Source organism: Delphinapterus leucas, chromosome 4, assembly GCF_059928025.1.
Source record: "Delphinapterus leucas isolate spDelLeu-1000000601 "Yukka" chromosome 4, BTC_Dleu_Yukka2, whole genome shotgun sequence".
Classification (NCBI taxonomy): Eukaryota; Metazoa; Chordata; class Mammalia; order Artiodactyla; family Monodontidae; genus Delphinapterus; species Delphinapterus leucas.
Genome location: NC_143132.1, coordinates 116668117 through 116695258, shown reverse-complemented (window position 1 = coordinate 116695258; position 27142 = coordinate 116668117). Strand labels below are relative to the sequence as shown.

At 40.9% G+C, this 27142-nt stretch overlaps 1 protein-coding gene across 15 annotated transcripts in view; it reads left to right on the top strand.

Annotated features, from left to right (window-relative positions):
* ARHGEF26 (Rho guanine nucleotide exchange factor 26) overlaps nucleotides 1-27142 on the top strand; it is a 279113-nt gene that overhangs the window by 68152 nt on the left and 183819 nt on the right. For 13 of the 15 annotated variants that reach the window (XR_016393100.1, XM_089910975.1, XM_089910976.1 and 10 more), the window contains 3 exons: nucleotides 15680-15832; nucleotides 19195-19372; nucleotides 22946-23020. Coding sequence is in view for 14 of the 15 variants with exons in the window: in XM_089910975.1 (XP_089767101.1) it covers nucleotides 15680-15832; nucleotides 19195-19372; nucleotides 22946-23020 (406 nt within the window). In the remaining variant the exon portion in view is untranslated. The remainder of the gene's footprint in view (nucleotides 1-15679; nucleotides 15833-19194; nucleotides 19373-22945; nucleotides 23021-27142) is intronic. The other 2 variants (XM_022582811.3, XM_089910971.1) reach the window with 1 other exon arrangement.

Genomic DNA, 27142 nt, shown 5'->3' with positions numbered 1-27142 from the left:
TTTAAGGGAATAGATAATGTATTTTGCAATCCTAAGTTCACCATTGTTAAAGAAAGTTAAAGCCTGCCAGCATCTTGATTGTGGTCAAATGCAACCTAAGAGTTTTGGGTCATTTTGACTCTTCTGGACTCAGTTGCGTCATTGATGCTCTTTGAAAGCCTTATGGGAGGATGTAAAAAAAAACCTCTCAGCTTTCTATAAATGAACCCATTACTCACCCTTACGAGGGAGTCTATATGGTGAGGAGGCAGAAGGCTGACAGTTGTCACTTGGATTGAAGGCGTGAGCAGTGGGGCAGGGCTGCTTTGGTGTGGACACGCTGTCTGCCGTCCCCTGGTGTGACTGGGAGATTCTGGCTGGATTCCTCCCCACCGCTGCCCCGCTGACCCTACAAAGATGCTTCACATTCCCACATCTCTCAGCCCTTTGGATCCACTGAGTGGTTCCACATTGCGTTCCTGGGGGCCTGGAATTCTCTGAAGGCGCTTTAGGGTCAGCCAAGTTGGGTGTTGGTCCAAACAACTGGACTCTGGGCCTCCTGACCTGGCCTGAACCAGGTCTCGTTTATTTAAGCCTTGGGACTTTTCATAAGAGTCACTTGAAAAGAGATGAAACACACACAGAATCTGCTCTCTGGGAAAGTAGGAAAAGAGAGGAGAGCTCTACACATGAACAGAATGCATGGATATCAACTTGTTCCCCTTCTGTCCATTTTCCAGCTGCTGTCCTTTTTATTAAAAGAGCTTTATTGAGAGAATGATTCACATGCCATACAAATAACCCATTTAAGTTGTATAATTTGGTGGGTTTTAGTATATTCATAGATTGAACAGACATCACCACAATCAACTTTACGTTTTCATCACCTCAGAAAGAGACGCTGCACCCATTAGTGCTCACTCCCCATTTCCCCCCAAACTTCTCCAGCTCTAGACAACCACCAGTCCACTTTCTGATTCTATGGGTTTAGCTATTCTGGATATGGCATATTAATGGAGTCATATAATATGCGATCTTTTTTTTTTTTTTGCGATACGCGGGCCTCTCACTGCTGTGGCCTCTCCCGTTGCGGAGCACAGGCTCCGGACGCGCAGGCTCAGCAGCCATGGCTCACGGGCCCAGCCGCTTCGCGGCATGTGGGATCTTCCCGGACCGGGGCACGAACCCATGTCCCCTGCATCGGCAGGCGGACTCTCAACCACTGCGCCACCAGGGAAGCCCTGTATACAGGTTTTTGTGTGAACATACTTTTTCATTTCTCTTGGGTATACACCTAGGAGTGGGATTGCTGGGTCATATGGTAACTCTGTGTTTAACATTTTGAGGAACTGCCAGCCTCCTCTCCTCTTAAGTGGATCACGTATGTAGACTTGTGGTTGGCCTCCTTTGCCTTCTTCTTTGCACTCAGTTCAGCCTGATTCAGCCCTACATCCTGTTCTTCACCCTGCTACCTCTAGGTTACTTTCCTAAAATGGAAGAAACTTCTGTGGTTCTCTATTACTTAAGGAAGGAATTGAAACTACCTGAACATGGCAGTCCGAGTTCCTCCCAGTCTAGGTCCTGGCTACATTTATAATTCATCCTCCAGTAATTTCTCAGTTTTCATTTCACAACATTTTATTTCCTTGCCTTCATTTCAACAAAAACATAAATTAAGTTGTTGTAACAAAGATTTTCACGTATTTGATTTTTCTTTTGATTTCAGTGATCTAAAGATGCGCTGTCCTGTGTGGCAGCCACTAGCCTTATGTGGCTATTGAGGTGGGCTATAAGTGTAAAATATACACTGACTCCAAGACTTAATATGAAAAAAATGTAAAATATCTCATTAATAATTTTTATATTGATCATATTTTGAAAAGATAATGTTTTTACTGTATTGGTAAATAAATTATTAGAATTAACTTCATCTGGTTTTTGTTTTTAACTTTTTTAATGTTACTACTAGAAAATTTTAAATTACTTATATGGCTCACATATGTGATTCATATTTCTATCTGATAGTGCTAATCTAAACAATTATAAAGTAAAATGTCATTATATTCAAAGTATACACAATTTTAATATATTAATATTATCATTAAAATGTGTATTAAACTGAAATGCAAATTTTTGAATTATTTATCATAGTTTCAGTAAAAATTGTTTTCTTCTAAAACATTTACAGTTATCTGTTTAAGTTAAAAAGCAAGCTGTGGGCTTTCCTCGTGGCGAAGTGGTTGAGAATCTGCCTGCCAATGCAGGAGACACGGGTTCGAGCCCTGGTCCGGGAAGATCCCACATGCCACGGAGCAGCTAAGCCCGTGCGCCACAACTACTGAGCCTGCTCTGTAGAGCCTGCAAGCCACAGCCACTGAAGCCGGCACACCTAGAGCCTGTGCTCCGCAACAAGAGCAGCCACCGCAATGAGAAGCCCGAGCACAGCAGCGAAGACCCAACACAGCCAGAAATAAATTAATTAATTAAAAAAAAAAAAAGCTGTAACTAATAATGGATTTCAAACTTTGAGATTTTTGAGGAAGTAATGTTTATGGGATGAAATGGGCAAAAGTCATATTGCACAGGGTTGGAGTGAATCAGACCTCTTCGTAAGGAAGTGACCTTCATGATAATGAAGGGAAGGAGAAATGACTGTGGTAGGATGTAAAATAGATGAGATGGACATTGAACTCTATAATTGGACTTCTTTTTTTTCCAGATGTACACCTTCAGATTCTTTTCCGTTATAGGTTATGGCAAGATATTGAATATAGTTTCCTGTGCTGTACAGTAAATCCTTATTGTTTGTTTTCTATGTAGTGGTATGTATCTGTTAATCCCATACTCCTACTTTGTCTTTCCCCCTCTCCTTTCCCCTTTGGTAAATGTAAGTTTGTTTTCTAAACAATCTAAAAAAATAACACAAATCAACTTATTTACAAAACACAAACAAACTCACAGGCATAGAAAACAAACTTATGGTTAGAAGACTTTTTTTTTAATTTAATAAGATATAATTAAATTCTCAAATAATTAGAAATTTAGCTTTATTTAAACTATTTTGATTCAAAGCCAGTGGTTCTTAAACTTCTTTGTGTCGTGGACCCCTTTGAAAGTCTAGCATGAACAAGTCCATCACCACATTCCCTGGGCATAACCTGCTAGTTCCTATCTTTCTTTCTTTCTTTCTTTCTTTCTTTTTTTTTAACATCTTTATTAGAGTATAATTGCTTTACAATGGTGTGTTAGTTTCTGCTGTGTAACAAAGCGCATCAGCTATATGTATACATATGTCCCCATATCCCCTCCCTCTTGCGTCTCCCTCCCCCCCATCTTCCTTCGTATGTACCACTCCTGCCCCCACCCCCCTCTTCTCCTTCCTGCTGGTCACCTAATGTGAAAATCTCTTGCCTTTTTAGAGTGTCTTTTGGAGGACTTAAAAGAGAAAGTGTTTTGTTCTGTTTTTCATCAGTGGAGTTAATAGCTATTTGTGCCAGCTTCCAGCAGGGCCCCAAGGGAGCTGAATAAGGAGGGGTTCACCTCCCTAGGAACTTGATTATAAGTGCTATGAAGGCAGGGATTTTTGTTGTAATTGCCTCGGGCTGTGTGTTCTGTGTGCCTAGAACAGAGCCTGGTACATAGTAGGTGTTACGTAAGTAGTCACTGAATGAATGAGTAGGGGAGAGAGCTGGGTCTGGAACCTCCAGCTTTCTAGACTTGATGAAGCTCTAAAGCTGTGCCCATAAGAATCAGGACGCCTTAATGCAGACAGTGGATGTTGGATACTGGAGAGGGAACAGGAGGTTAGAAGAGGGAGAGGTTTAAAACAGATTAAGGGGATGTGTTAGTTTCCTATTGTTGCTGTCACAAACTACTCCAGGCTAAGTGATTTAAAACAATACAGATTTTTTTCTCTTGTAATTCTGAAGGTCAGCAGTCTGAAGTCAGTTTCACTGGGCTAACGTCAAGGTGTCCTTAGGGCTGGTTCCTCCTGGAGGCTCTAGGGGAAGATTTGTTACTGAGCCTTTTCTAGCTTCCAGACGTCACCTGCATCCCTTGGCTTTTGACCATTTCTTGCATCTCCAAGGCCAACTGCATCATGCCTTCTTTCCTCTCTGATTTCTGCTTCCCATCCTTAAATCTTCTCTCTGATTCTGACCTTCCTGCCTCTGACCCTTGTGATTACATTGAACCCACCTGGATAATCCAGGATGCCTTCCCAATCTCAAGATCCTTCATCACATCTGCAGGGTCCCTTTGACCACAGAAGGTAGCATATTCACAGGACGTGGACATTTTTGGAGGCCATTACTTAGCCTACCAAAGGAGACTCTAAAAATAAACATGGTGCCCTTTGTGTTTTTGCCAAGTGTGTCTGGGCCTTGCCTGGCTTAAAGCCTCTTAATAGACAGGACTTCTTCCTCACAATGACTAGGAGGCCAAGGCTAAGAACAGTGTTTATATATGTTCCACCACTTCTCGACAGCATATTGTCAGTTTGCTTTGGTCTGTTGCTTTCCCACTCACCAAGCAGGTACCAACACATAGACCCTATAAAGGACTGAGCTGATCCTCCTCTAATTTTGTCATTGATAAGTGCCTATTACAGTTCTTAAGAAATTGATGAGGAAGTGCATACCTGTGACTTTGAATGATTCAGTATATGGCGGGGTGGTATTACACCTGCCCACCCAGACTTAACTGATGGAATATAGGAGCTAGACTTGCTGTCCTTGAACAGAGTGGACTGCAAAAGCAAGAAAGCCAACTGACCTTAAGAACCTGCTGTATAAAAAAATAAATAAATAAAATTAAATTTAAAAAAGAAGAAAAAAGGAATCCAACTGGCTTTATTTAAAAGACATGTGGATTGTATAAATTCACACAGGAGGGAAAGGCATTCTTTTGTACCTTAAGTAATAATTAATGTTGATGAGCAGGTACCAGGTGCCAGACCATGTTCTAACTACTTAACATTTTTAAATTCATTTAGTCATCATGAGAACCACATGAAGTCATACCATTATTGTTCCCACTTTATAAGTGAGGAAATAGGGCATGGAAACGTTAAGTAGCCTAAGGGTACATGGCTAGCAGAAGAGGGGGTCGGGATTTGAACCCAAGCCATCTGGCTCCAGAACCTGCACTCTTAACCAATATCCTGTATACATCTTCCAGCAGTGTGATGTAATGGTGCACGATAGCCTTGCTGTAGTAGGTACAGTGCAAAATGGACTTTAGCTGGAAGTGTATTTACTTACAGGTATTATTATCTAATAGAGTTTACTCGTGAGGTAAGAGGTCACATATAGCTAATGTTGGAGGAAAACATAAAGGTTGAGAGAAAGAAAGTGGAAAGCCTGGTCTTTGATATTGACGAGGTGATTTGGAGGTTTAATAATTGCATGTTCTCCCTTTTCATGCCTTCATGCCCCCTTACCATTGGCCTGTAGGACCTGTTCCCCTCTTCCCAGCATGTTTCCGGCTTCCCCGTGTTGCCAGTGGTCTTTCTTGAGCTGATTACTGCATGTGGCAGGACTGATGGCTGACCCAGTCTTCTCTGCTCGGTTCCTTTCGTTTTCATAAATGAAGAAACAAATTTATTGTTATCCCAAATCCACTTAAGACCAGGATAAGAACTTGTTTACCCCATAGATCCTATTCTTTGGCTACTTTGCCAATCTGTGCTAATAACCATCTAAAAAGAAAGTATTTTAAAAATCCTTGATGAAAGGTGAAGGAGAGGGTTGTGTGAAGAGGGGCAGACTGGAGCCAGCTGCTGATAAACTGGAGCAGGTTTGAAACATGTCAGTGAAGACATGGAATTCGCCCCCCCCCCCCCCCCCCCCCCCCCGTGCAGACAAGCATCCTTTGTCTTAGGAGATTATGGTTTAGGAAACCAACCTCTAGAGTTTTTCAAAATTCTGTGTCCTGATTCCTTTTTCTTCTTGATGAAGCTGATGGGAGCCGTAGGAAGCATTTCCTCCTTTTAGGAAGACAACTTTTGGGGGCATATTTAATAAAGAAAAACCAACATGCAAAGATTTGGGGCTGATTTTAAATGTTACTCTTCCTTGTGGATTGAATTCTGACTTGAAATACCAAGGGTGCCACCTAAAAAGGATCTGGAAATAGTGCCTAAAGGCAAACATGTTCTTCCCTGTGCTGATTTGATTCCAGAATGACCAATTCATAATAGGAAAGGGGGCTTCAGCATGACAAGATGTCATTGTTTTATTTGACTTTGTTCCAACGTTCTATAAATTCATTCTCAGTGCTGTTTCCAAGCAGCAACCAAGAATCCACGTTTTCTGGGTTGGTTTGTTTGTAATTGGTAATTTATCCTCCAACTGCATCCACCAAAGGCTCAAGTCTACTTGCAGTAAGTGACATGTGTGCAGTGCATCTGTTTGAGTGGGAGATAGGAGACAAGGCAAGGACGAAGGGAGTCAGCATTGCCAGCCAGCTCTCCTGCTAGAGCTACTACGAGTGAGGGTTAAACACAGCAACACCCTTCCAGGCAGCAAAGAGGAAAGGGTCACAGAATTGGTTATGTAACTGTCATCTAATAAAAGGAAACAGTTCCTCAGAAAGCCATAAAGCTTTTCTAGGTTTGGAGTTTTCAAAGAATTTTGGCTAGGCAGTGGATTAGCAAAATTATTCTTGAGGTTACAGCCCTGTGTCTTGGATGCTGTGTCAGGAGCATAAACACCCACCTGCCGTACTTGCCAAGCAGTATGGGCCATTTGGCACGGCCTCACCCCAGCTCACCCACCTTGTGAGGGCCCTGATAATTTAACTCATGCCTGAAGTTATTAACTCATGCCTGGAAGATCCATGTTTTATATTATCACTGTTCCTCTCCTTGGAAGACAGTACTTTAACAGTGGGGCAAGGAGGAATAATAGGTACCTGATATTGATTCAGTCAGCACGTTTATAGAGTCCTCATTCTTTATTAGGTCCTGGAAATCCAGTGATGAACCAGGCATACTCGGTCTCAGTCTTCACAGTCATATATAAAATCGGGAGCGGGGGTGTGATTTTCTTTTAGATGGAAATGTATAGTTGTGCTCAAATTTTTAAAAAACATAATTAAAAACTGCAAAACTCTCTGTAATAACTCAGAGCATCCCAGGCCCATGCATACACAAGCTTTCTTCTCTTCTCAGGACGTTTTGATAAGAGTGCTGGCCCAGGCTTCCTGTCATTCATTCATTAGCGTGTTATCTTCATTTCTGGGAGAAATTGAAATGTGGATGAGTGCATGAGTAGTGCTGAAACAAAAGCATCAGGTGTGCAGAAGGTTACCATGGGAACAAGACCCTTTTCCTCCAGCTTCTGTGAAGTAGATTCATATGATAAGTACTTTAAATTCTCATTTTTAAGCAAAAACTTGGTCTAATGATATTAAAATTTCAAGAACTTTAAACATACTGTTTTTCTATATTTGTGTGCTCCTGTTTCTGTTCCCTGTAGCACGTACGTGATCCCTGAGAGGAAGGACTAAACAAACGGGAGCCTTAACCGATGCAAGGGAGTCTCCAGGACACTTGGTTCTGCATTCTCTCCATGCCCCTCCCTTCCCCGGCCCCCAGCTCCACCTTTCTTCTTTGGGATTTGCTGGGTGCCCTGAACTGAAAGTGTCTGTGGGGAGCTGTATTTAAACCTAGCAGGCTCTGTGTCATGTGGTATTAAGGGTAAGAAAACCCTTTGTTTATCTCTTCACCCCAGTCCTGTCCTTTCCGCCATATGTCCAGGTTGATTTTAAAGGTTTTTTTTTTTTTTTTTAATAGTGATCTTGGGGTCTTCTTATTTATTTATTTTTTATTTTATTTATTTTTGGCTGTGTTGGGTCTTCGTTTCTGTGCGAGGGCTTTCTCTAGTTGTGGCGAGCGGGGGCCACTCTTCATCGAGGTGCGCGGGCCTCTCACCGTCGCGGCCTCTCTTGTTGCGGAGCACAGGCTCCAGACGCGCAGGCTCAGTAGTTGTAGCTCACGGGCCCAGTTGCTCTGCGGCATGTGGGATCCTCCCGGACCAGGGCTCGAACCCGTGTCCCCTGCATTAGCAGGCAGATTCTCAACCACTGTGCCAGCAGGGAAGCCCGATTTTAAAGGTTTTGACAGGATGATGAGAATCTTTTAACAAAATCCATCCTAGAGATTTTAAGGATCAAACAGTAGCTCTCAGGATGGGAATGAGGGCTACCAGAACATTTTTGTTGAGAACATTTCTTCTCACATTCCCATTTTTAATTCAACCCTTATCCCTTTATTATCAACCCAGAGAGAAAATTTCAGAGAACACTAAAATGGAGTGGGAGAAGGTGTACAGTCTGCTGGGGAGGAAACCCTGTGAGACCTTTACCAGATCAGGAGGTAGGGTCTTCTCATTGAGAAGCAACAGCCCTGTATTTCTGTTGAATTAACAGATTTCCTATCAGTGTGAGTCTGGTGAAGGATTCATAGATGAGCTTCATCTTGTTCATCACTGATTTTGATTGATTGATGATGGCTGCCCGGAGTACAGCTTCTGCGTGTGGGCAAAGCACCATCGTCAGTGATGCCTGCCGTGGCTTAGTGGAGTTACTCTTGCCATGCGTTTGCTCTTCCTGACCTAATGTATTAAAAGAAATTCATGCTTTAGTGTCAACGTGACCACTAAAACAAACAAAACAAAGCAAAGCAACCCCCCCCAAAAAACAAACAAAAATCCAACAAACCCAAACAAATAAGCCCCAAATCTCACTTATCCACAGCAGAATAGAGTTTCATTTTGGTAGAGAACAGAATGTTCTGTTGTTGCTCTGTTAGGAAAGTATTTCCAGCAGCACATAGTTTGCTGCCACTTATCTGGAATATTTCTTTGTTTAGTGAAGATATTTTATTATATAATAGCCATTTAGACATGCGAAACCTGCCTGGTATGTTACATGTCTCCAGCATAAGTGAATATGACCCTCTCTGGTGGGATACTGCGGCCACTTAGACTGACAGCTCATTCAAGTGAGGAAGGTATCGGGGAATGATCTGAGTTTGCTTTAGGCAGATGGATATTAATGAAGGAAAAGTACCTTGAAAGGATGCCATTCCGAGAAAGGCACAGGACAGCACTGATTATAACCAGAACCCTGCTTTCTGTGCTTCTCCAGCTAGAGCGCTCAGTGCTGAGCTTCTTAGTGGCCTGGAATCCTCCCTAAATCAGGTGAGGGAGGGGCCGGTCTGGTAGGGTTTTCTACTAAGTGCAGCTGGCATTGAAGAAGCGTGGGCTGAAATGGGTCTCATTTTAGTGACCCTACTGGACAGGATTGTAAAAGCTTATGCTGGGAGTTCGTTGTCTTCATTGGTGACCTTCACTGTGCCTCGAATAGCTCTGGGAATTCCGTTTGTGGTCAGTAAATATATACTGATTTGATTTACCAGTGAGTAGAGCAAGGTAGAGCCTGACTTCTTTGCAGGGGTTACATTCTTGGTAAAATAGCAACAGAACAAAATTCCTTGAACGGGTTCCATCTTCATAATTTTCTTTAATTTGTTTAGAACACAAATTCGATGTCTTCACGCATCAAATATTTGGCTGTCTTTTGTATTCCAGGTGCTATGGCCAGGTCCCGAGTATAGAGTGTTGAACGAAACAGACATGACCTCTGTCCTCTAGCCCTTGCTAAGAGAGACAAAGGTAAACAAAATCATAATATAATTAATTATGATCATAGTAGGTACACCAAAGGAAAAGCACAGAGGTTTATTAGGACATAAAATAAGGGTGCCTAACCCAGCCCAGAAGGGTCAGGGAAGGCTTCCTGGAAGAGGCGAACTTTAATCTGAGACTTGAAGGATGAGTGGGACAAAGGGGAGGCAGCAGGGAACAGGGAGGGCTAAGATGATGACTCCCAGAGGGTTTCACCTGGCACCCATAAAACAGTATTTGTTCATGCTCTGTGGCTGGGGATCAGAACACATTGCTGGCCGCCACCCTCCTGGAGGCTGCACCTAGGGAGGCTGTCAGCTTTTCTGCTGTCTTGCATATCTTGCCATAGGATAAATCTACTGTGAAAGTCTTTACTGTGTTGATGTGTGTAAATTATTTGCTGAGATAGTTAAACAGTTGGTCTTTTTGGAAAGTAATATATTTCTTCTTCAGTTCCAGCTGTTAGCCTTTTTTCTGGATGTCTATGTTGAGGGCTGGCCAGTAGTAACAGAGCAGTGGGCACCTGCGAGCAGAGTCTACAGTAGGTGTAGTAGTTCAAACACAGGCTCTGGACTCAGAAAGCCTCTGGCTCTGGGTTCAAACTGAGGCCCAGTTGTTTCAAGTTTTGACTTAAGTACTCTTAGCCTTGGTTTTCTTATGGGTTTATTGGCCGTCTCATAAAGTCGGCTTGAGGATTAAATTAGACGAGGCAGTGCATGAGAAGCCCTGGGCTTGGCACAGTGACTGGCGGTCATGATTATCAATTGTTTGCTCCTTGACATCCACCGAAGCATGTCATCCTGTGCTAGGCACATGGGAAGAAATTTTGTTGGCTGACTCATGAAACCAGATTTGTTGTCTGCATTAAATAAGTTTTAATCTCTTTTGTAGTTGGGCGGATTTACTGTACCATCTTCAAGAGCTCTCAGGAATGCTCATCCCTGACATGCCAATGACATGACCAGATGAATTTTAAGAAGACTGTTAGTAATGGTATGGGGACATTTAGCCTCAATTTGTAGGTCTTTTCGGCCTACTACGGAAGGGAGAAAGTGATGCTCACAAAAGTATATGTGCTGAGTGTATCAGAAGCGGCTACATCACTGTTGACTTTGTTTTTTCCCTGAAAATGAAGTGCCACATTTAAGACCATCACTTGATAAAGCAACCACAAAAAGCCTAAGGAATATCCGGTCCCTGCAGCTCTAGGAAATATTAGAGGAGAGGTTACAGGCCTTGAGCAAGCTCCTCAAACATGGCCGTGTAGTTCTCATCTTGAAGTCCCCACCTCCTGGGAGGCTGCCCTTGTGTTTCTTGGTGGTCTGACCTTTCTCTGCATAGCCAAGGAGCTCACCCGGGCAGGCTGCAGTCATTTGCAGTGCTCATGTGAAGTATGGATGTGATTAGGTGGAGGGAGAAGAAGCAAGAAGCAAGCAGTTTAATTTTCCTTTGGACGTGTCAAATAGACAGCTGAAAATATGCATCTGTGAGAATTCAGAGCCACTGGATGCTGGTGATGGTGAGTCAGCAGTCAAACAGGGCTAACCTGGGTTTCTGGTTAAGAGGCAGTGCTTCCAGGAAGCCTTTCCTGGTTCATCAGAGGTTTCTCAAAATCTAGACGTTAGCGATGATGACATTAGAATTTTGGTGGGAAAAAAAACAGAAAGGTTGTGTAACATGATTGGTTGTAAAACACGATCATTTTGGTAATGCTACAAAGAGGAAATAATGAAGGTATTGTGCCAGAAAAAAAAATTCACTGGGCTGAAGTAGATTTCCATTAAAAAGTTATCCTTCAAGTAAACCAGATTGCTTCACAGACTCATTCAAGTTTCATCTAGGGAACCAGAATGCTTTTCTCTTTGCTTCATTTGGCTCTCCGGCTTTCTTGGTTATTGAAATAATACCTCATTCTTTAGTAATACTTTCTTGGCCTGTTTGTAGCTCAGCTCACTTAGTAAAATAAGCAAATTTGCCAAAAATAACCAATATAATTTAACATAGAAAGCTTTGAATTATGTTTTAATTGTGCCAGTGTCTAAATAAAAGATGGGTGGCTTCGTTTATATTATGTTAAAATAAGTAGCATAGATATTTCATTAGTATTTTGTTTTTAATCTTGTACTTTGGCAAACCTTCTAGAGTGATAAATGAATTTTCCTTTTCATTGGGAAAAGCCAAGTTACTGTTGTTTTTGGTCATGTAGTTGCATTCCTCAGACTGTAACAGTTAGCTGAAGACAAGAAATTGGAAGAGATCTTTGCCGCTAAGATATTTATTTCCTAGATTTACATGATAATGACCTTATGAATGGTTTCTTATTTTTTCAATTTTTTTTGAACACTTTCTTAAACGACACTTGGAGCTAAAAGAAATTACAAATATTTTGCATTTATATGAAAACCAGCTAAAAACGAACTTGTCCTGATTACATAATACCTAGAATTCCTGTGGCTCTGAATTCTCACACATGTATATTTTCAGGGAAAGTTAAACTCTTTTCTTCTCGCTTCTCCCCCTTCCTCCTAAGTTCCTGTCTACCTGAATAGTTTCATGACCCACCTTGATGCCCAGCTAGAAACTTTGACTAGAAACCACAATGTCTTCCTTGACTTTTCCATCTAATGAGTTTCTCTATTCTATTAACTTTCCCACCAAATTATTACCCTAATGTGTCCTCCCTTTTTGATTTCCCACTGCCAAGGCTTTATTTTCACTTGCCCAGATTAGCATCTCACTGGCCTGCTTATGGTCTGTCTCTCCCCACTTCTGTCTCAATTGTCTCTGTCTGATTGGATGGCTTCAGCATCTCCATCCAGCAGGTTCTCCTTATCCATAGCATAGATTAAGCCCAAGTTCCTCAGTAGACAGTGAAACCTTTATAGTCTAGCTCTGACCTGCTTGCTTTGCAGCCCTCGTTCTCTGCCCCTGTTCCTCCTGTGGTCGACACCTCGCCTCGCTGAACCCCACAGTTTTCCCAACGAGATTCACGCCTGTGCCCACGTTGTGTCCCTGCCTGCAGTGCTCTGCCCCCCTTCTCCCCGTATTGCCATCCTCATCCCTGATGACTCCTCACACCTTTCCTCACCTCACGCCCTGCCCTGCGCTTTTCACTGTATGTTTCTGTTAATAAGTCCTATATCGCAGTTAATTGGTTCCATGCCTCCCATGGGCCACTCAACTCTGAGTGTCAGGAGGTAAAGGATCGTTTCTTACTCCACCTTCACTTAAGGAAATAATCTTTCCTTGGCATGTAGCTCAGCTTATTCTGTATTGGTTCTTGGTTTTATACTATCATTTCTTGATATATACTATTAGTGGCAGAGTCAGAGAGCTTGAAAATCCACCTGTGGATATATATCCCCAAGATTTGAAAACAGTGACTCAAACAGATACTTGTATGGGAATGTTAACAGGAGCATTATTCACAATATCCAAAAGGTGGAGACAACCCAAGTGTTCCTCAACAGATGAACAGATAAACAAATTATGGTATGTACCTACAATGGAATATTATTCAGTCATAAAGAGGAAAAAGTTCTGGTATATCCCTTAACATGAATGAACCTAGGAAACATTATGCTAAGTGAAATAAGCCAGACAAAAAGTACAAATATTGTATGATTCCAGAAATATCTAGAATAGGCAGATTCATAGAGATAGAAAGTAGATCAGAGGTTATCAGGGGCTGGGGAGAGGGGGAAATGGGGGATTGTTGCTTAATGGGTACAGCATTTCTGATTGGGGTGAGGAAAGTATTTTGGAAATAGTGATGATGGTTACACAATATTGTGAATGTAATTAAAGCCATTGAAAATGGTTAAAATGTATATTTTACCAGAATGAAAAACATATAGTTCATATAATTTTTAAAAAGTTACTGCCACCAGCACCCTTATGCATATATGTTCCAACATGTAGTTAGTTATATACAAGCATTTTTTTCTTCCTATATCATTTATGTTTATCATTCTTACCTTCTTAATATATCACAAATTTCTTGAAGTCAAGGACCAGTCTAGATAGAAAATATTCTTTAAGAAACATGGTTTTTGTTTGTATAGGGTTTGAAGTTGGATGTTTTTGAAATTCTGAAACTTTTTGGAGAGGGTTTGACATTTTATTTGAATCTTAATAAACTCAGAGTGACAAAGTGACATGAAGTCACTGACTGAGTTTTGAAACGTAGATGTGTTTTTCTGACCTGCTGTCTAGGAACTGTGTGTATGAACCCTGATCCCATTGGGAGGAAAGCCAAATAGTCCAGCAAAGTGTGTTTTTTTTTTTTTTTTTTTTTTGGCGGTACGCGGGCCTCTCACTGTTGTGGCCTCTCCTGTTGTGGAGCACAGGCTCCGGACGCGCAGGCTCAGTAGCCATGGCTCACGGGCCCAGCTGCTGTGCGGCATGTGGGATCTTCCCGGACCGGGGCACGAACCCATGTCCCCTGCATCGGCAGGCGGACCCTCAACCACTGCGCCACCAGGGAAGCCCCTCTTGCTGTTTTAAACAAGGGGCTTGGATGATGAGGCCATGTAGATGGGAACCATATTGATTATTTTCCCTAAGTCCCTTTTAAAGGCAATTAAAATGTAGGTGTTTACCCAGAATATAAATAGATTTATTCTTCTAGGGAGTTAAAATGCATTTCTTTGTCTTTTAAGCTCCTATGGAGACTTTTAAAAATAGAATAGATAATGATGACAAGCTAATACAATTTACATTAAAATGAGTTTAATGTACATGTACATTTATAAAAATAAGACCTCTTAATTCTTTTACTTGAGTGCCAGGATTTTCTTTGAAAGGAAGTGAGATATAAATGGGAGAAAATGTTAGCCTGTGTTTACTATTAATCACCTCATATAAATCTCTGGTGTCTCATTCACTGTGTGCCTTGAATTTTATATTATGGAGTCCACCCAGAAAACTGGTAAGGAGAAATGATGTGCTAAATGCTAAAGGGCTTATGGAAAACTAACCTTCCCTTGTACTACTATTCCAGAAGTCAACATTAGACATTATTGTTGGTTTCACCTTCATCACACTTTTAAAGAAAATGCTCTAGTCCTGTGTGATAGTTATTTCTATCAAGATTTTCCTGCCGCTCTGAACTTGCTCAGTAAGTGTGCTCTAGGGAAGATCCCAGTTTTTAGTGTGCATTCACATCATCGGGCGATCTTGATAAAATGCAGGTTCAGATTGGGGGAGGTAGGTGGCGAGATTCTGCATTTCTGGTGAGCTGTCATTTTTGATGAGCTGTTAGATGATACCAGTGTTGCTGGTCACTGGTCCACATTTTCAGCAAGAATACTCTGTTTCAAATATCTGAGTTGATGTTCTGTTAAAATTGGATGCAATCTAAGGTTGCCAGAAAAAAATACAAGACATCCAAGATGTCCTATGCAATATTTGCACATGGTTGTATTAAAAAATTATTCATTGTTTATCTGAAATTTAACTTTAACTAGACACAATATGTGTGTGTGCAAGTACACACAACACACACACTGGCGACTCTAAATCGCAATCTTCAGTCATATACGAAGTAATTTAAATGTCATATATTAGATTTAAATGATATGATTATTTTTATTTTGAGAGAAAGGACACAGAACTAGGTTTGTTTCACACCTATTTTTTAGGCACTAACTTAGGTGTTTTGCTCATATGCTTTTCAATACAGTAAAATATGTAAGCATGAACCCTGTCCCCCTCCTAGTATCTGTGGAATTCTTGAAAAATAGTGAAATCTGTACATTCTAAAATATACCTGAAAGCACAGAAATGCCCTGGATTATTAATGTTTTAAGCCAACCATACGAAGTAATAAGGTCTTTATATGATAGATTTAAATTTAGACTCTTTTATAGTTTTTTTCTTGTATTTTTTAGTACCGTGTACTGTTGATATTTTCAAATCCTGTACGTATAATAGTATTACATGAGGATGATCTGTTGTCTATTAAAGCACACAGAAGAAAGTGTAAATGATTTTCTTTGTTTTTTTTCCAGATTCTTTACAGAGTTGGAAGCAAGACATCAGAATAATATTTTCATAGATGACATAAGTGACATTGTGGAAAAACACACAGCATCCACATTTGACCCATATGTGAAATACTGCACAAATGAAGTCTACCAACAGCGGACACTACAAAAATTGTTGTAAGCAATATTGAATGTTACAGTTTTAATTATCTCATTTTAATTAGGTCACATAGATTGAAATTAATGGATCTCTTAAATTATATTTAGACATGCCTCCTGATGATCTATTTTCCAGAGAGAAATTTTTTTCTTTTTATAAATTTTTTTTTTTTGATGTTGGGGCTAGGAGTTTTTTATTAATTTATTTATCCATTTTTTCTGTGTTGGATCTTCGTTTCTGTGTGAGGGCTTTCTCTAGTTGCGGCGAGCGGGGGCCACTCTTCATCGCGGTGCGCGGGCCTCTCACTGTCGCGGCCTCTCTTGTTGCGGAGCACAGGCTCCAGGCGCGCAGGCTCAGTAGTTGCGGTGCACGGGCCCAGTTGCTCCGCGGCATGTGGGATCCTCCCAGACCAGGGCTCGAACCCGTGTCCCCTGCACTAGCAGGCAGACTCCCAACCACTGCGCCACCAGGGAAGCCCCAGAGAGAAATGATTAAGAGGATTGCTTTTAGGGTGAGGGCATTTGATTTAAAAAAAATCCCGTTTGTAGAGAATTTTGTCTCTAAAGCAATTATGAAATTGTAGTTTGTTGCTGTTTTCCTTTTTTTTTTTTTTTGCGGTACGCGGGCCTCTCACTGTTGCAGCCTCTCCCGTTGCGGAGCACAGGCTCCGGACGCGCAGGCTCAGCGGCCATGGCTCACAGGCCCAGCCGCTCCGCGGCATGTGGGATCCTCCTGGAGCGGGGCACGAACCTTTGTCCCCTGCATCGGCAGGCGGACTCTCAACCACTGCGCCACCAGGGAAGCCCTCTTTTTTTTTTTTAATTGCTGCAAGACACGGGGTTGGGGGGTAGGAGGGTTGGTGATCAGTGATCATCATTCTAAATGGTGAGAAGATTGTTCTCTAAGCTGTTATTTGACCATTAAGTAGCCTGAGGCCAAGATAGAGTTTTTGAGTAGGTTGAACTAGTGCCTAGGAGCCAGAGCTTTCTCAAGTATCCTAATCTTCCTCCATTCAAATGACAACTCTATTCAGTTGTTTATAAGAATTGTTGATTTTCCCCCTCCGCGTAGTTAGGGGTTAAGGAGAGCAGGGGAAGGTCCGAAGGAAGGCAGTTTTTTTAAAAAGTTCTTAAAGGCTTTAACTATGAAACAAAAAAGAGTTAAACTTTAAATTTCCCCCCATACTTTTTCCCTTTGTCTGTTTAGGTTACTGAGCATTTTGTGATGTATATGCTATCTCTATCCTTAAAAGAGTCAGCAATGGTTCAGTAATGTCTATATTGCTTTCTTGCCGGGGTCGGGGGCTTGTTTATCACAAGGGGCTATCTATTTGACAGTGCAATTGTACATTGCTGTAAACTCAGTTTGAGGGCTGACTGGCTGTCATCATTCTCCTCCCCTCCTGTGCGTTGTGGCATTTATGACGGCAGCATGGAACCCAGGTCAGTTTCTATGCAATGTGTGAGACCCTGTGGTCATGATCACCTCATGGCTGCTTAGAGAAACAACCCCCAAGTTGGTGAGAAAGGCTGATTATGCCCCTTCCCCCTCCACATTCTCATTAAAATCTCCTCCAGGCAGGGTGGAAAACCCACAGCTGCCAACGTCAAAGGAGGCTATTAGTACAAAGCAGGGTTTGTAGGCACTACTGACATTTTGTCGTAGATTAGTCTTTGTCGTGGAAACTGCCCTATACATTGTAGCATGTTTAGCAGCCTCCCTGGCCCCTGCCCACAAGATGCTGATAGCACCACCACACCCCAGTGGTGATGAACAAAACTATCTCCAGACATTGCCTGACATCCCTTGCAGGGGTGGGGGATGGAGAATCACAACCCTTACTTTCCCTAAATTCCCCTCCATCCCCCATGGGAACTGCTGATGTAAAGGTTACTCTGTAACTGTTGGAAAATCCAAGTTACATGTGTGAAAACAAAGTCTGGAATTAGAGCTAAATTTCACTTTGTTTTGCAGGATTTCAAAAAATGCGAATAGGTACTGCTGTACTTTATGTAGTTCTTGAGAAATAAAGGTTTTATTTAAATGTGCTCAATGATACCATCATTGGAGCTTTCACATGGAAATTAGTAGCTGTGTTTTCAGAAACTTTGTTGCAGTTGATGTAAATTTACATTTAAGGCTGTGACTTTCAACTTCAGTTGCCCTTTGGAACCTGAGAACCAACAAACAATGCCCAGGGTGCATCCTAGACTGTTTCATCAGAATCTTTGGAGGTGGGGGGGTGGGTGGGGGGAGGGGGGCCTGGGGCCTAAGTAATTTAAATATGCAACTGGTTTAGAATTTGTTTTTTTTTAAACTTCCTAAAAATCTTTTCAGAGCTAGCAGGAAACCTAAAACTCCTCAATTTAAGAAAATGAGATTAAAACCTTTCTGTGTTCTTTCTTTTACTTTGTTCTTCTGGGTATTTCCTAATTTATTTCTAGCAGCCTTGAACCCAGCCATCCAAGTTTCAAAGTGTATTTTTTAAAAAAAGGTTACAATTGCCACTACCCTGCTTCTTGGCCTCCCCCCACCCCACCCGCCCTCCTCACAAGTCACCCTGGAACTCCTCAGAGCTCCCTTTGGGGTGAAGTGAGGTGACAGAGTGAGAGATACAGTATCAGGGACCCACTGAAAGTCAGAAGACCTCGGTTTGACTTCTATCTTTACTGAATACTAGATCTTTTATTTGGCAAGTTGGGGACCTTTCTGAGGCTCCATTCTTCCTGGAATCCCCTCTTGGCCTTCCCTGAAAGTTATAGGGTGGTTCCACATGAGATCCTTTATGTCGATGTATCTTGCTAAATTCTGTAAAAATGTTCTGGCAGTATTAACACTGTTCTAACGTCAGTGGGAGAGGAGGAATATTCTGGCTGGCATGATCAGAAGGTTTTCTGTCTTAGAAGCTTTGAAAAAGTCCAAAAGCCTCCTAGTAAGTAAATCCAGTCTGACATTTCTCTCTTAGATTATTATCTCAGGCTAGAGAAGTGGCTTAAAACATGTGTTATCTTTTAAATGGAATGTTTATAGATTATCAGATATGAGTTCTAGTGTGTATACTAATTTATAATGTGTACATTCACCATTATGATACCATTGCTTCTTCATTAGTTTACTTTCTACTTTTAAAAATTTCTAGCCCATACATTTTCATCTTACTGTTCATATTGTTACCTTAAATTTATATCTTATATTCAGTCTTGACTGTATAAGGCAGATAAGCCATGCATGTCTCTCTATGTAATTATGTGTTTGTTGTTTCTGTATTTAAAAATCATCGATAATATATGAATGTATCACAATATTTTATTATACATTTTTACTTCTTAACTTGAAGAGGAAGTATTTTGAAGTTTTGTCTTTCTTTGTTTTTCCTCAGAGCCACCAACCCATCTTTTAAGGAAGTTTTGTCCCGAATCGAGTCCCACGAAGACTGTAGGAACTTACCCATGATCTCTTTTCTCATTCTCCCCATGCAGAGGGTGACCCGCCTTCCCCTGCTGATGGATGTAAGATGTGATCTGGTGTCTCTTTCCTCTGTGGATAGCTGTGCTGCTGCAAGTCCAATTAAGAAAATTATTCTTACCCCACTTAAATTATATCCCTTCTGTAAAATCCCCCAATTAAGTGAGAAGGTGCTGTTCAGTTGGAAAGTCCCACCTGTGTCTAATATCTTTGGAAATTATCTTCAATTTAGGCTTGTGGGGTCACTCTGAAGAAGTTAGATTATCCCTCATTTTCTTAACATTTTTTGAAATGGGAAGAATATTGACTTCTTGTAGTCAGGAGTCCCGGATTCCTTTTCTGGCTGATCCACTAGGCCTGTGACCTTGGGCAAGTCACTTAATCTCTTTGGGCCTCAGTTTCCTCTGGTTGACCACTAAGATCCCTTCCCTGTCACATTCCAAGATGATGAGGCGCTTCCATTTCGCACAGGAAGGAGGTCCCCTACAGAATCACAGGGCATGAACCTGCCCTATTTTGCATTGCTCAGAATGAGTGAGGAAAGTCCAGGCATCCGTCTTATCTTAGGAAACATTCATGAAGAAAACAAGTATGTGATTTTGAATAGTGGCTGGGAGAAGAGTTGAGACTGCCAGGTGGGAAACACAGCTGGGAGGACAGCCAGACGGTAGCTCAGGAGGCTGCACACTGGCTGGGCTGCAACTGCAGGGGCATCCGTGAGAGAACGGGGTGGCCCGACATGACTCCCATCCAGCTAGAGGGGCAAAGAGTCTCTCTTTTTTTTTTTTTTTAATTGAAGTATAGTTGATTTACAATATTGTGTTAGTTTCAGGTGTACAGCAAAGTGATTCAGTTTTATACATATATATTTTTTCAGATTATTTTCCATTATAGGTTATTGTAAGATACATACTGTGTTTTACAGTAACTCCTTGTTGCTTATCTATTTAATATATAGTAGTATGTATCTGTTAATCCCAACTCCTAATTTATCCCTCTCCTGCCTTCCTTTCCCCTTTGGTAACTATAAGTTTGTTTTCTGTGTCTGTGAGTCCTTTGTTTTGTATATAGATTCATTTGTATTATTTTGTAGATTCCACATATGTGATATCATGTAATATTTATCTTTCTCTGTCAGACTTACTTCACTTAGTATGATAATCTCTAGGTCCATTCATGTTGCTGCAAATGGCATTATTTCATCCTTTTTTATGGCTGAGTAATATTCCATTTTATGTATCACATCTTCTTAAACCAGTCGTCTGCTGATGGGCATTTGGGTTGCTTCCATGTCTTGGCTATTGTAAATAGTGCTGCTGTGAATATTGGGATGCATGGATCTTTTTGAATTAAGAGTTTTTGTCTTTTCTGGATATATGCCCAGGAGTGGGATTGCTGGATCACGTGGTAGCTCAAAGAGTATCTTTTTGATCAAATTAAAATATTTTGGCATAGTTCTACTTTACAATGGATAATATTAATATAATGTCAGTTTTGACATACTTGGTTTTACAAGTCAAAATACAGGGTAAAAATAAAGCAAAAAATTACAGTCAAGTAAGATGACAAAATAAATTCCATTTTCTCAATTCCATAATACATTCCATTTTCTCAATTCCATTATAAATTCTAAGAGCTATTCTGAAGAAGCACTGAAGTTTAGAAATGAGTGAAAGCATGTGATCACGGTCGCTTTGCTGGCTCTGCTGCACGGTGAGGGCAAGGCTCAGCTGTCACTTCAGGATTCACAGCACCTGCTGCTCTCCAAGGCCACCTCAGCCTACTCCCTTTACACCCTTCCTTGTCCGTTCCCTGTGATTTATGAACTTCTCTCCTTGTAAATATTGGGAAACTTGCAGTTTTGTGAATCTAGCTCTGATTTTTAAAAAATCAGTATTTATCATGTCTAAGAATAAAATGAAATCAGGTTATCAAAACTAAATTTTGGCTCTAAAAAGGTTTACTTCCTGTGCCTAATAAGACTTTTATAGAAATAATGAAACTTTGACACATATAGGAAAATACTAGTTTTCAAACTTTACTATTTTTTAACAAGACATGGTTGTTTTCTAAATGTAACATTTCTAGTAATGCTATGAATTTTCAGGATTGTTTCTTTTTTCTTCTTCTGAAAACGCGTTTTAGCCGAGTTTCCTTAGATTCTGTGATCTCAGCCTTTTTTAATATTCTCTCCCTTTGTGATTCTGAGGAAATTGCTTAGATAGATTGGGACTCACAAAATCTAATATACATGTTGTAGATACCATGTTGGAGGTTTATGCCATGATTGCCCAGTAGGCTCTAAACTTTTTGGGGTCAGAGACCGTTTTGAGATTGTGAGTGAAGCTGTAGTCATTCTCCCTAGAAAATTCAGTGTGCAAAATTTTACCTAAAATAATTGAAATGTGGAAAGAAGCTATGGACTAAGGATGCCTGCTCCCAGAGACAAAGACTAGTATTTTTCAAACTGTTTTTGTACCCATTAGTGGGTCATGAAATTGATTTTTGAATCATGAGCAGTGTTTTTAAAAAATGAATATAGAATAGAACATGTGGTATATGATATATACATCGTTCATAATGTGGTTAAATATTATTTCATAAAAAACGTGTTTCATTTTTGTGTGCATGTCTACTGGTTGCAGTGTAAAAGTATTTCTTGCAGTGGGTCATAGTCACAAAGTTTTGAGAACCATTAATATAAATCCATCGATGGTACACTCTACGCTTCTCACGTATCACATGTAACAATCCTGACCCCTGACTTTTGGATTTATAGACTTGGTGTTCGTCTGCATTTAAGGTACCAGTGGTTTGCTAGTTCCTAGTATCTTCCACCTCTGCTGGATGCCTGTTGCCCTAGTCTGTTTCCCATGTATGAGAACCTGGCCACCTGGGCAGAATTTAAATGTACCTAAAACATGGTCTCTTCAGTGTTACTTCATTTGGAGATTTAGTTAAGCTTGTTAATTGAGGTGAACATTTTTAACAGTTGAAATAGTTCTGTTGGCTTTGAATGGGTATAGTTTCAAAAGTTTTACATAATTCAGTATACCTTCAGTTGACCTTCTTTGAACTCGATTTTACCATCGCAAGAATAGCAGTGTAAACATATCAAGGGAAAATCCAGCAGCCGCTTTTTTGATCGTTTTATTCACATTATATCATCTGCAAATATAATAAGCTCTAATAATAATGAAGATGGTGATCATTAATTTTGTCATTCATTGAGAGCCTACTGTATGCCAGGTATTCATAAAAAACTTTACATGCATTGTCATTTAACTTTTATAACAACCTTGTGATGTAATTGCATTATCCCAATTTTACAGATGAGGAAACTGAGGTTTATAGAGTCAGGGTAGGTGACTTGCCCAAGGTCAAGTAGCTAGTCAGGAGCAGATCTGGAATTTGAAACCAGGTTCACCCACCTCTGAAGTCTATCCTCTTATTTAACTATCCTCTGGATTAACATGGATCCTGTGCTTTTAAAGACTATCTCCTAGTTTTGTAATCGGATTTTAATGTCATCTTCAGACTCATCCATAGTATTGTGTTCAGCATTGTTAAGTTTGCTACAAGTAAGACTCTATGACTGGACGTTGGTTTTGTTTTACTTGGTAAAATAAATCAGTTGATTTTGTTCTTCTTTTACTTGATTGCAGACTATCTGTCAAAAGACACCTAAGGACTCTTCAAAGTATGAAGTCTGCAAAAGGGCCTTAAAGGAAGTAAGCAAGGTAAGTGTTGAGAGGCTCATTACACAGTAATGGGATCACCCATTCAGATCTCTCTGAAGAGAACATGTCTGAGTTTGATGCTGAAAACTGGTAGATTCTCATAGCCATTTGCACACCATTCTTTGGGTAGTCGAAAAACAAAGCAATGTTTGCTGTACTCAAATGAAACTGGTATTTTTACTGTTTCAGACAGCCTTGTCTTAAGGGCCTTTAGATATCTCATTTTCTTTTGGTGTCTGAATTTGATAAGTATTTACTGAGTATCCACTACAGTGCCAGGGACAATGCCAGCCCCTGAAAATATGGGGATGAATAAGACATCGGTGGTTACTGCCCTTGTGGAATGTGCTGTGTAAAGGGGAAGGCAGACATTAAATAAGAATTACAGTAAAGGATGATGAGTGACATAAGAGGGAAGAACATAGTAATGTTGAAGCTGAAGCCTGACGCAAGAGTAGCTGCTGAATTCTCCACATTCTATAAACATGTTCCCAAAGACAGGAACGTGTTTATAGAATTTGGAGAACTAGAATGTTGTTCATGTGATGAGACCCCAGTTCAGGAGAGAGAACACTGAGGAACCATGTTAGGGAATTGTGGACCTTATCCTAGGATGCTGTGGAAGCTGTAAATTCATGTGCTGTGAAGGTGACAGTGGGGATGAGCTCCAGTGATGAGGCCTTTGTAGTTGATGAGGCTACAGATGATAGGGGCCTGTACTGATGTGATAGTAGGATGGAGAGAAGAAAACCTACAACATAGGGGGGGTAGGCATGGAGAGTGTTTGGGTGGGCATATTTGCGGACAGAAATCAAGGAAAATAGTCTCTGGCTTGTGTAACCAGATGGATGCTCTTGTTTATCTCTACAGTAGGAACATAGGGAGAAGCTGATGAGTTCCATTTAGAATGTGTCGGAACTGAGATTCCTATAGAACATCCAAGTCAGGAGCTCAGTGGAGAGACTTGAATTGGAGATGTGGATTTGTGAATCATCAGCCTAGGGATGATTTTTGAAGCTGGGAGAATGGATGCAAGTACCAAGGAAGATGTATAATAAGAAGAGTAGTTAGTGAGTCCGAAGTACAACTGTGAAGAGCACCGGACTTCATCTTGTTTAGGGGAAAGGAACCAACAGAGGAGACTTGAAAAACAAAACAGAATGTACCAAAGAAGGAGGAAAACTTAATCAGTGGCCTGGCAAATTGCATGTAATATGGTGGAAGGAAGGTCAGCCCCATTGGGTGCTCCTGAAAGACAAAGTGGGATAATGATTGATGCGTTCACTGTATTTATTTATCATCAGGTGGGTTGTGTCCTTGGAGAGGTGGGTGTGGAAGCCAGATTGGAGTGTGTTGAGGGCTGAGTGGGAGGTGGGAACATGCAGCCAGCTAGTGTAGCTGTTTCAACAATCAGGTTGAGGGTAAAAAGACAAAAAGAGAGCTGTAGTTGAAAGGGAAGTGAGGGAGGGTCTTTTTTTTTTTAAAAGATTAGAGAAATGTGGGCATGTTTAAATGCTAACAGGAATATTTAGCTGCGAGAAAGCAATGGAAGTTATGGGAATCAGTGAGGATACAGCCCAGGGGAGCAAAGCTCATGATCGCATCAGAAGCATCCGAAGTATCTCGAAGCCGCACATTACTTCTGAGTTTGGTACATCTTTGTACCACTTTATTGTGAAGCACTTTTTGTTTTAATCAACTTTAAATTGACTCTATTTTACTTTTCCTTGCCAATAATAACTACAAAATCATGGGTTTTATGAGCTGGTTGTTTCTTTATATATATATATATATATGTATGTATGTATATATCTTTATTGGTGTGTAATTGCTTTACAATGTTGTGTTAGTTTCTGCTGTACAATGAAGTGAATCAGCCATATGTGTACACATATCCCCTCCCTCTTAGACCCCCCATCCCACCCATCTAGATCATCACAGAGCACTGAGCTGAGCTCCCTGTGCTATACAGCAGGTTCCTACTAGCTACCTAGTTTACACACGGTACTGTATTTATGTCAAACCTAATCTCCCAATTCGTCCCACCTTCCTCTTCCTCCTCTGTGTCCACACGTCCTTTCTCTACATCTGTGTTTCTATGCCTGCCCTGCAAATAGGTTCATCTGTACCAAATTCTAGATTCCACATACATGCATTAATATACGATGTTTGTTTTCCTCTTTCTGACTTACTTCACTCTGTATGACAGACTCTAGGTCCATCCACATTTCTACAAATGACCCAATTTCATTTCTTTTCATGGCTGAGTAATATTCCATTATATATATGTACCACATCTTCTTTATCCATTCTTCTGTTGATGGACATTTAGGTTGTTTCCATGTCTTGGCTTTTGTGAATAGCGCTGCTGTGAACATAGGGGTGCACGTACCTTTCTGAATTAGAGTTTTGTTCAGATATATGCCTAGGAGTGGGATTGCTGAATCATATAGCAACTCAAAATATTTTTAGTTTTTTGAGGAACCTCTATATTGTTCTCCATAGTGGCTGCACCAATTACATTCCCACCGACAGTGTAGGAGGGTTCCCTTTTCTCCACACCCTCTCCAGCATTTGTTATTTGTAGACTTTTGAATGATGGCCATTCTGACTGGTGTGAGGTGGTACCTCATTGTGGTTTTGATATGCATTTCTCTAATAATTAGAAATGTTGAGCATCTTTTCACGTGCCTATTGGCCATCTGTATGTCTTCTTTGGAGAAATGTCTATATAGGTCTTCTGCCCATTTTTTTAATATTAAAAATAAGTTTATCTGTGTCTTAGTCTGTTTTGGCTGCTAGAACAACATACCGTGGACTGCATGGCTTATACACAATAGAAATTTATTTCTCACAGTTCTAGAGGCTGGAAGTCCAAGATCAAGGTGCCAGCGTGGTTGGGTTGGGGCCCTCTTCTAGCCAGGTTGCAGACTTCTCCTTATAGCCTCACATGGCAGAAGGGAGCGAGGGAGCTCTCTGGGACCTGTTGTAGAAAGCACTACTGTAAGTCCCCTACATATGAACAAGTTCAATTTGGAGAGCGCGCTTGTAAGTCCAATTTGTTTGTAAGTCCAACAAAGTTAACCTAGGTACCCAACTAACACAGTACTGTACTGTAATAGGTTTATTATACTTTTCACACAAATAATACATAAAAAACAAATGAACACAAAAAATAAAACATTTTAAATCCTACAGTCCAGTACCTTGAAAAGTACGGTAGTACAGCACAGCAGCTGGCATACAGGGGCTGGCATCGAGTGAACAGGCAGGAAGAGTTACTGACTGGAGGAGGGAGACGAGGTGGGACATGGCAGAGCTGAAGGATTGTCAGCAATAGGAGATGGAGGGCAAGCTGCAATTTCATTCACACCTGACGTTTTTGGCACAGGTTCTGGTTCCTATGTGGGACTAGATGCATGTTTGCATCTTTGAAAGTTCGAAACTTGAAGGTTTGTATGTAGGGGACTTACTGTAGTCCCATTTGTGAGGGCTGTATCCTCATGACTTCTAAGCACCTCCCAAAGTCCCCACTTGCTAATACCTAATATCATCTTCAGAGGTTAAGAATTCAACACATATTTTGGGGGGATATGAACATTCAAACCATAGCAGTCTGTCAACCACGTGAATGCATCTCTTGCTCCATCAGTGGTCTGCATATCCCACTTTGGGAAACACTAAGTGAAGAAATTTGGCCTGACAGGTATGAAATTACCTAAGGTCCTACTGCCCATGGGTCTCTCCTCCAGGACCCCAAATCCTATGGGGGAGGGGGGAGAGGGTCTTTAGGAGAAGCTATTGTACTTAGAGAAGTTCCAGCCTTGGCCATAAAAGAGATTGTGTCAGATTTTGTTTGGTTGTTACTGAGAAGTTGGAGAAGAATTCACACAGAAGAGAAAGGAGGAGGGTAATAGTAATTGAATTGAACGAGCAGTGATCCTTAATTTTTTTGAGACTTTTACATCCCAGTTACAGTAGACTGCTACATTCCTTCAGGCGTCTCTGGTTCACTTGATGTGACACTGGTTCTTTTAGGAAAGGCTGACAAAAATGTCATGTAACTGCCTTACCTTGATACTTACTGTATGAAGGACCCTCTGTGGAGAAGTGCTGTTCCAG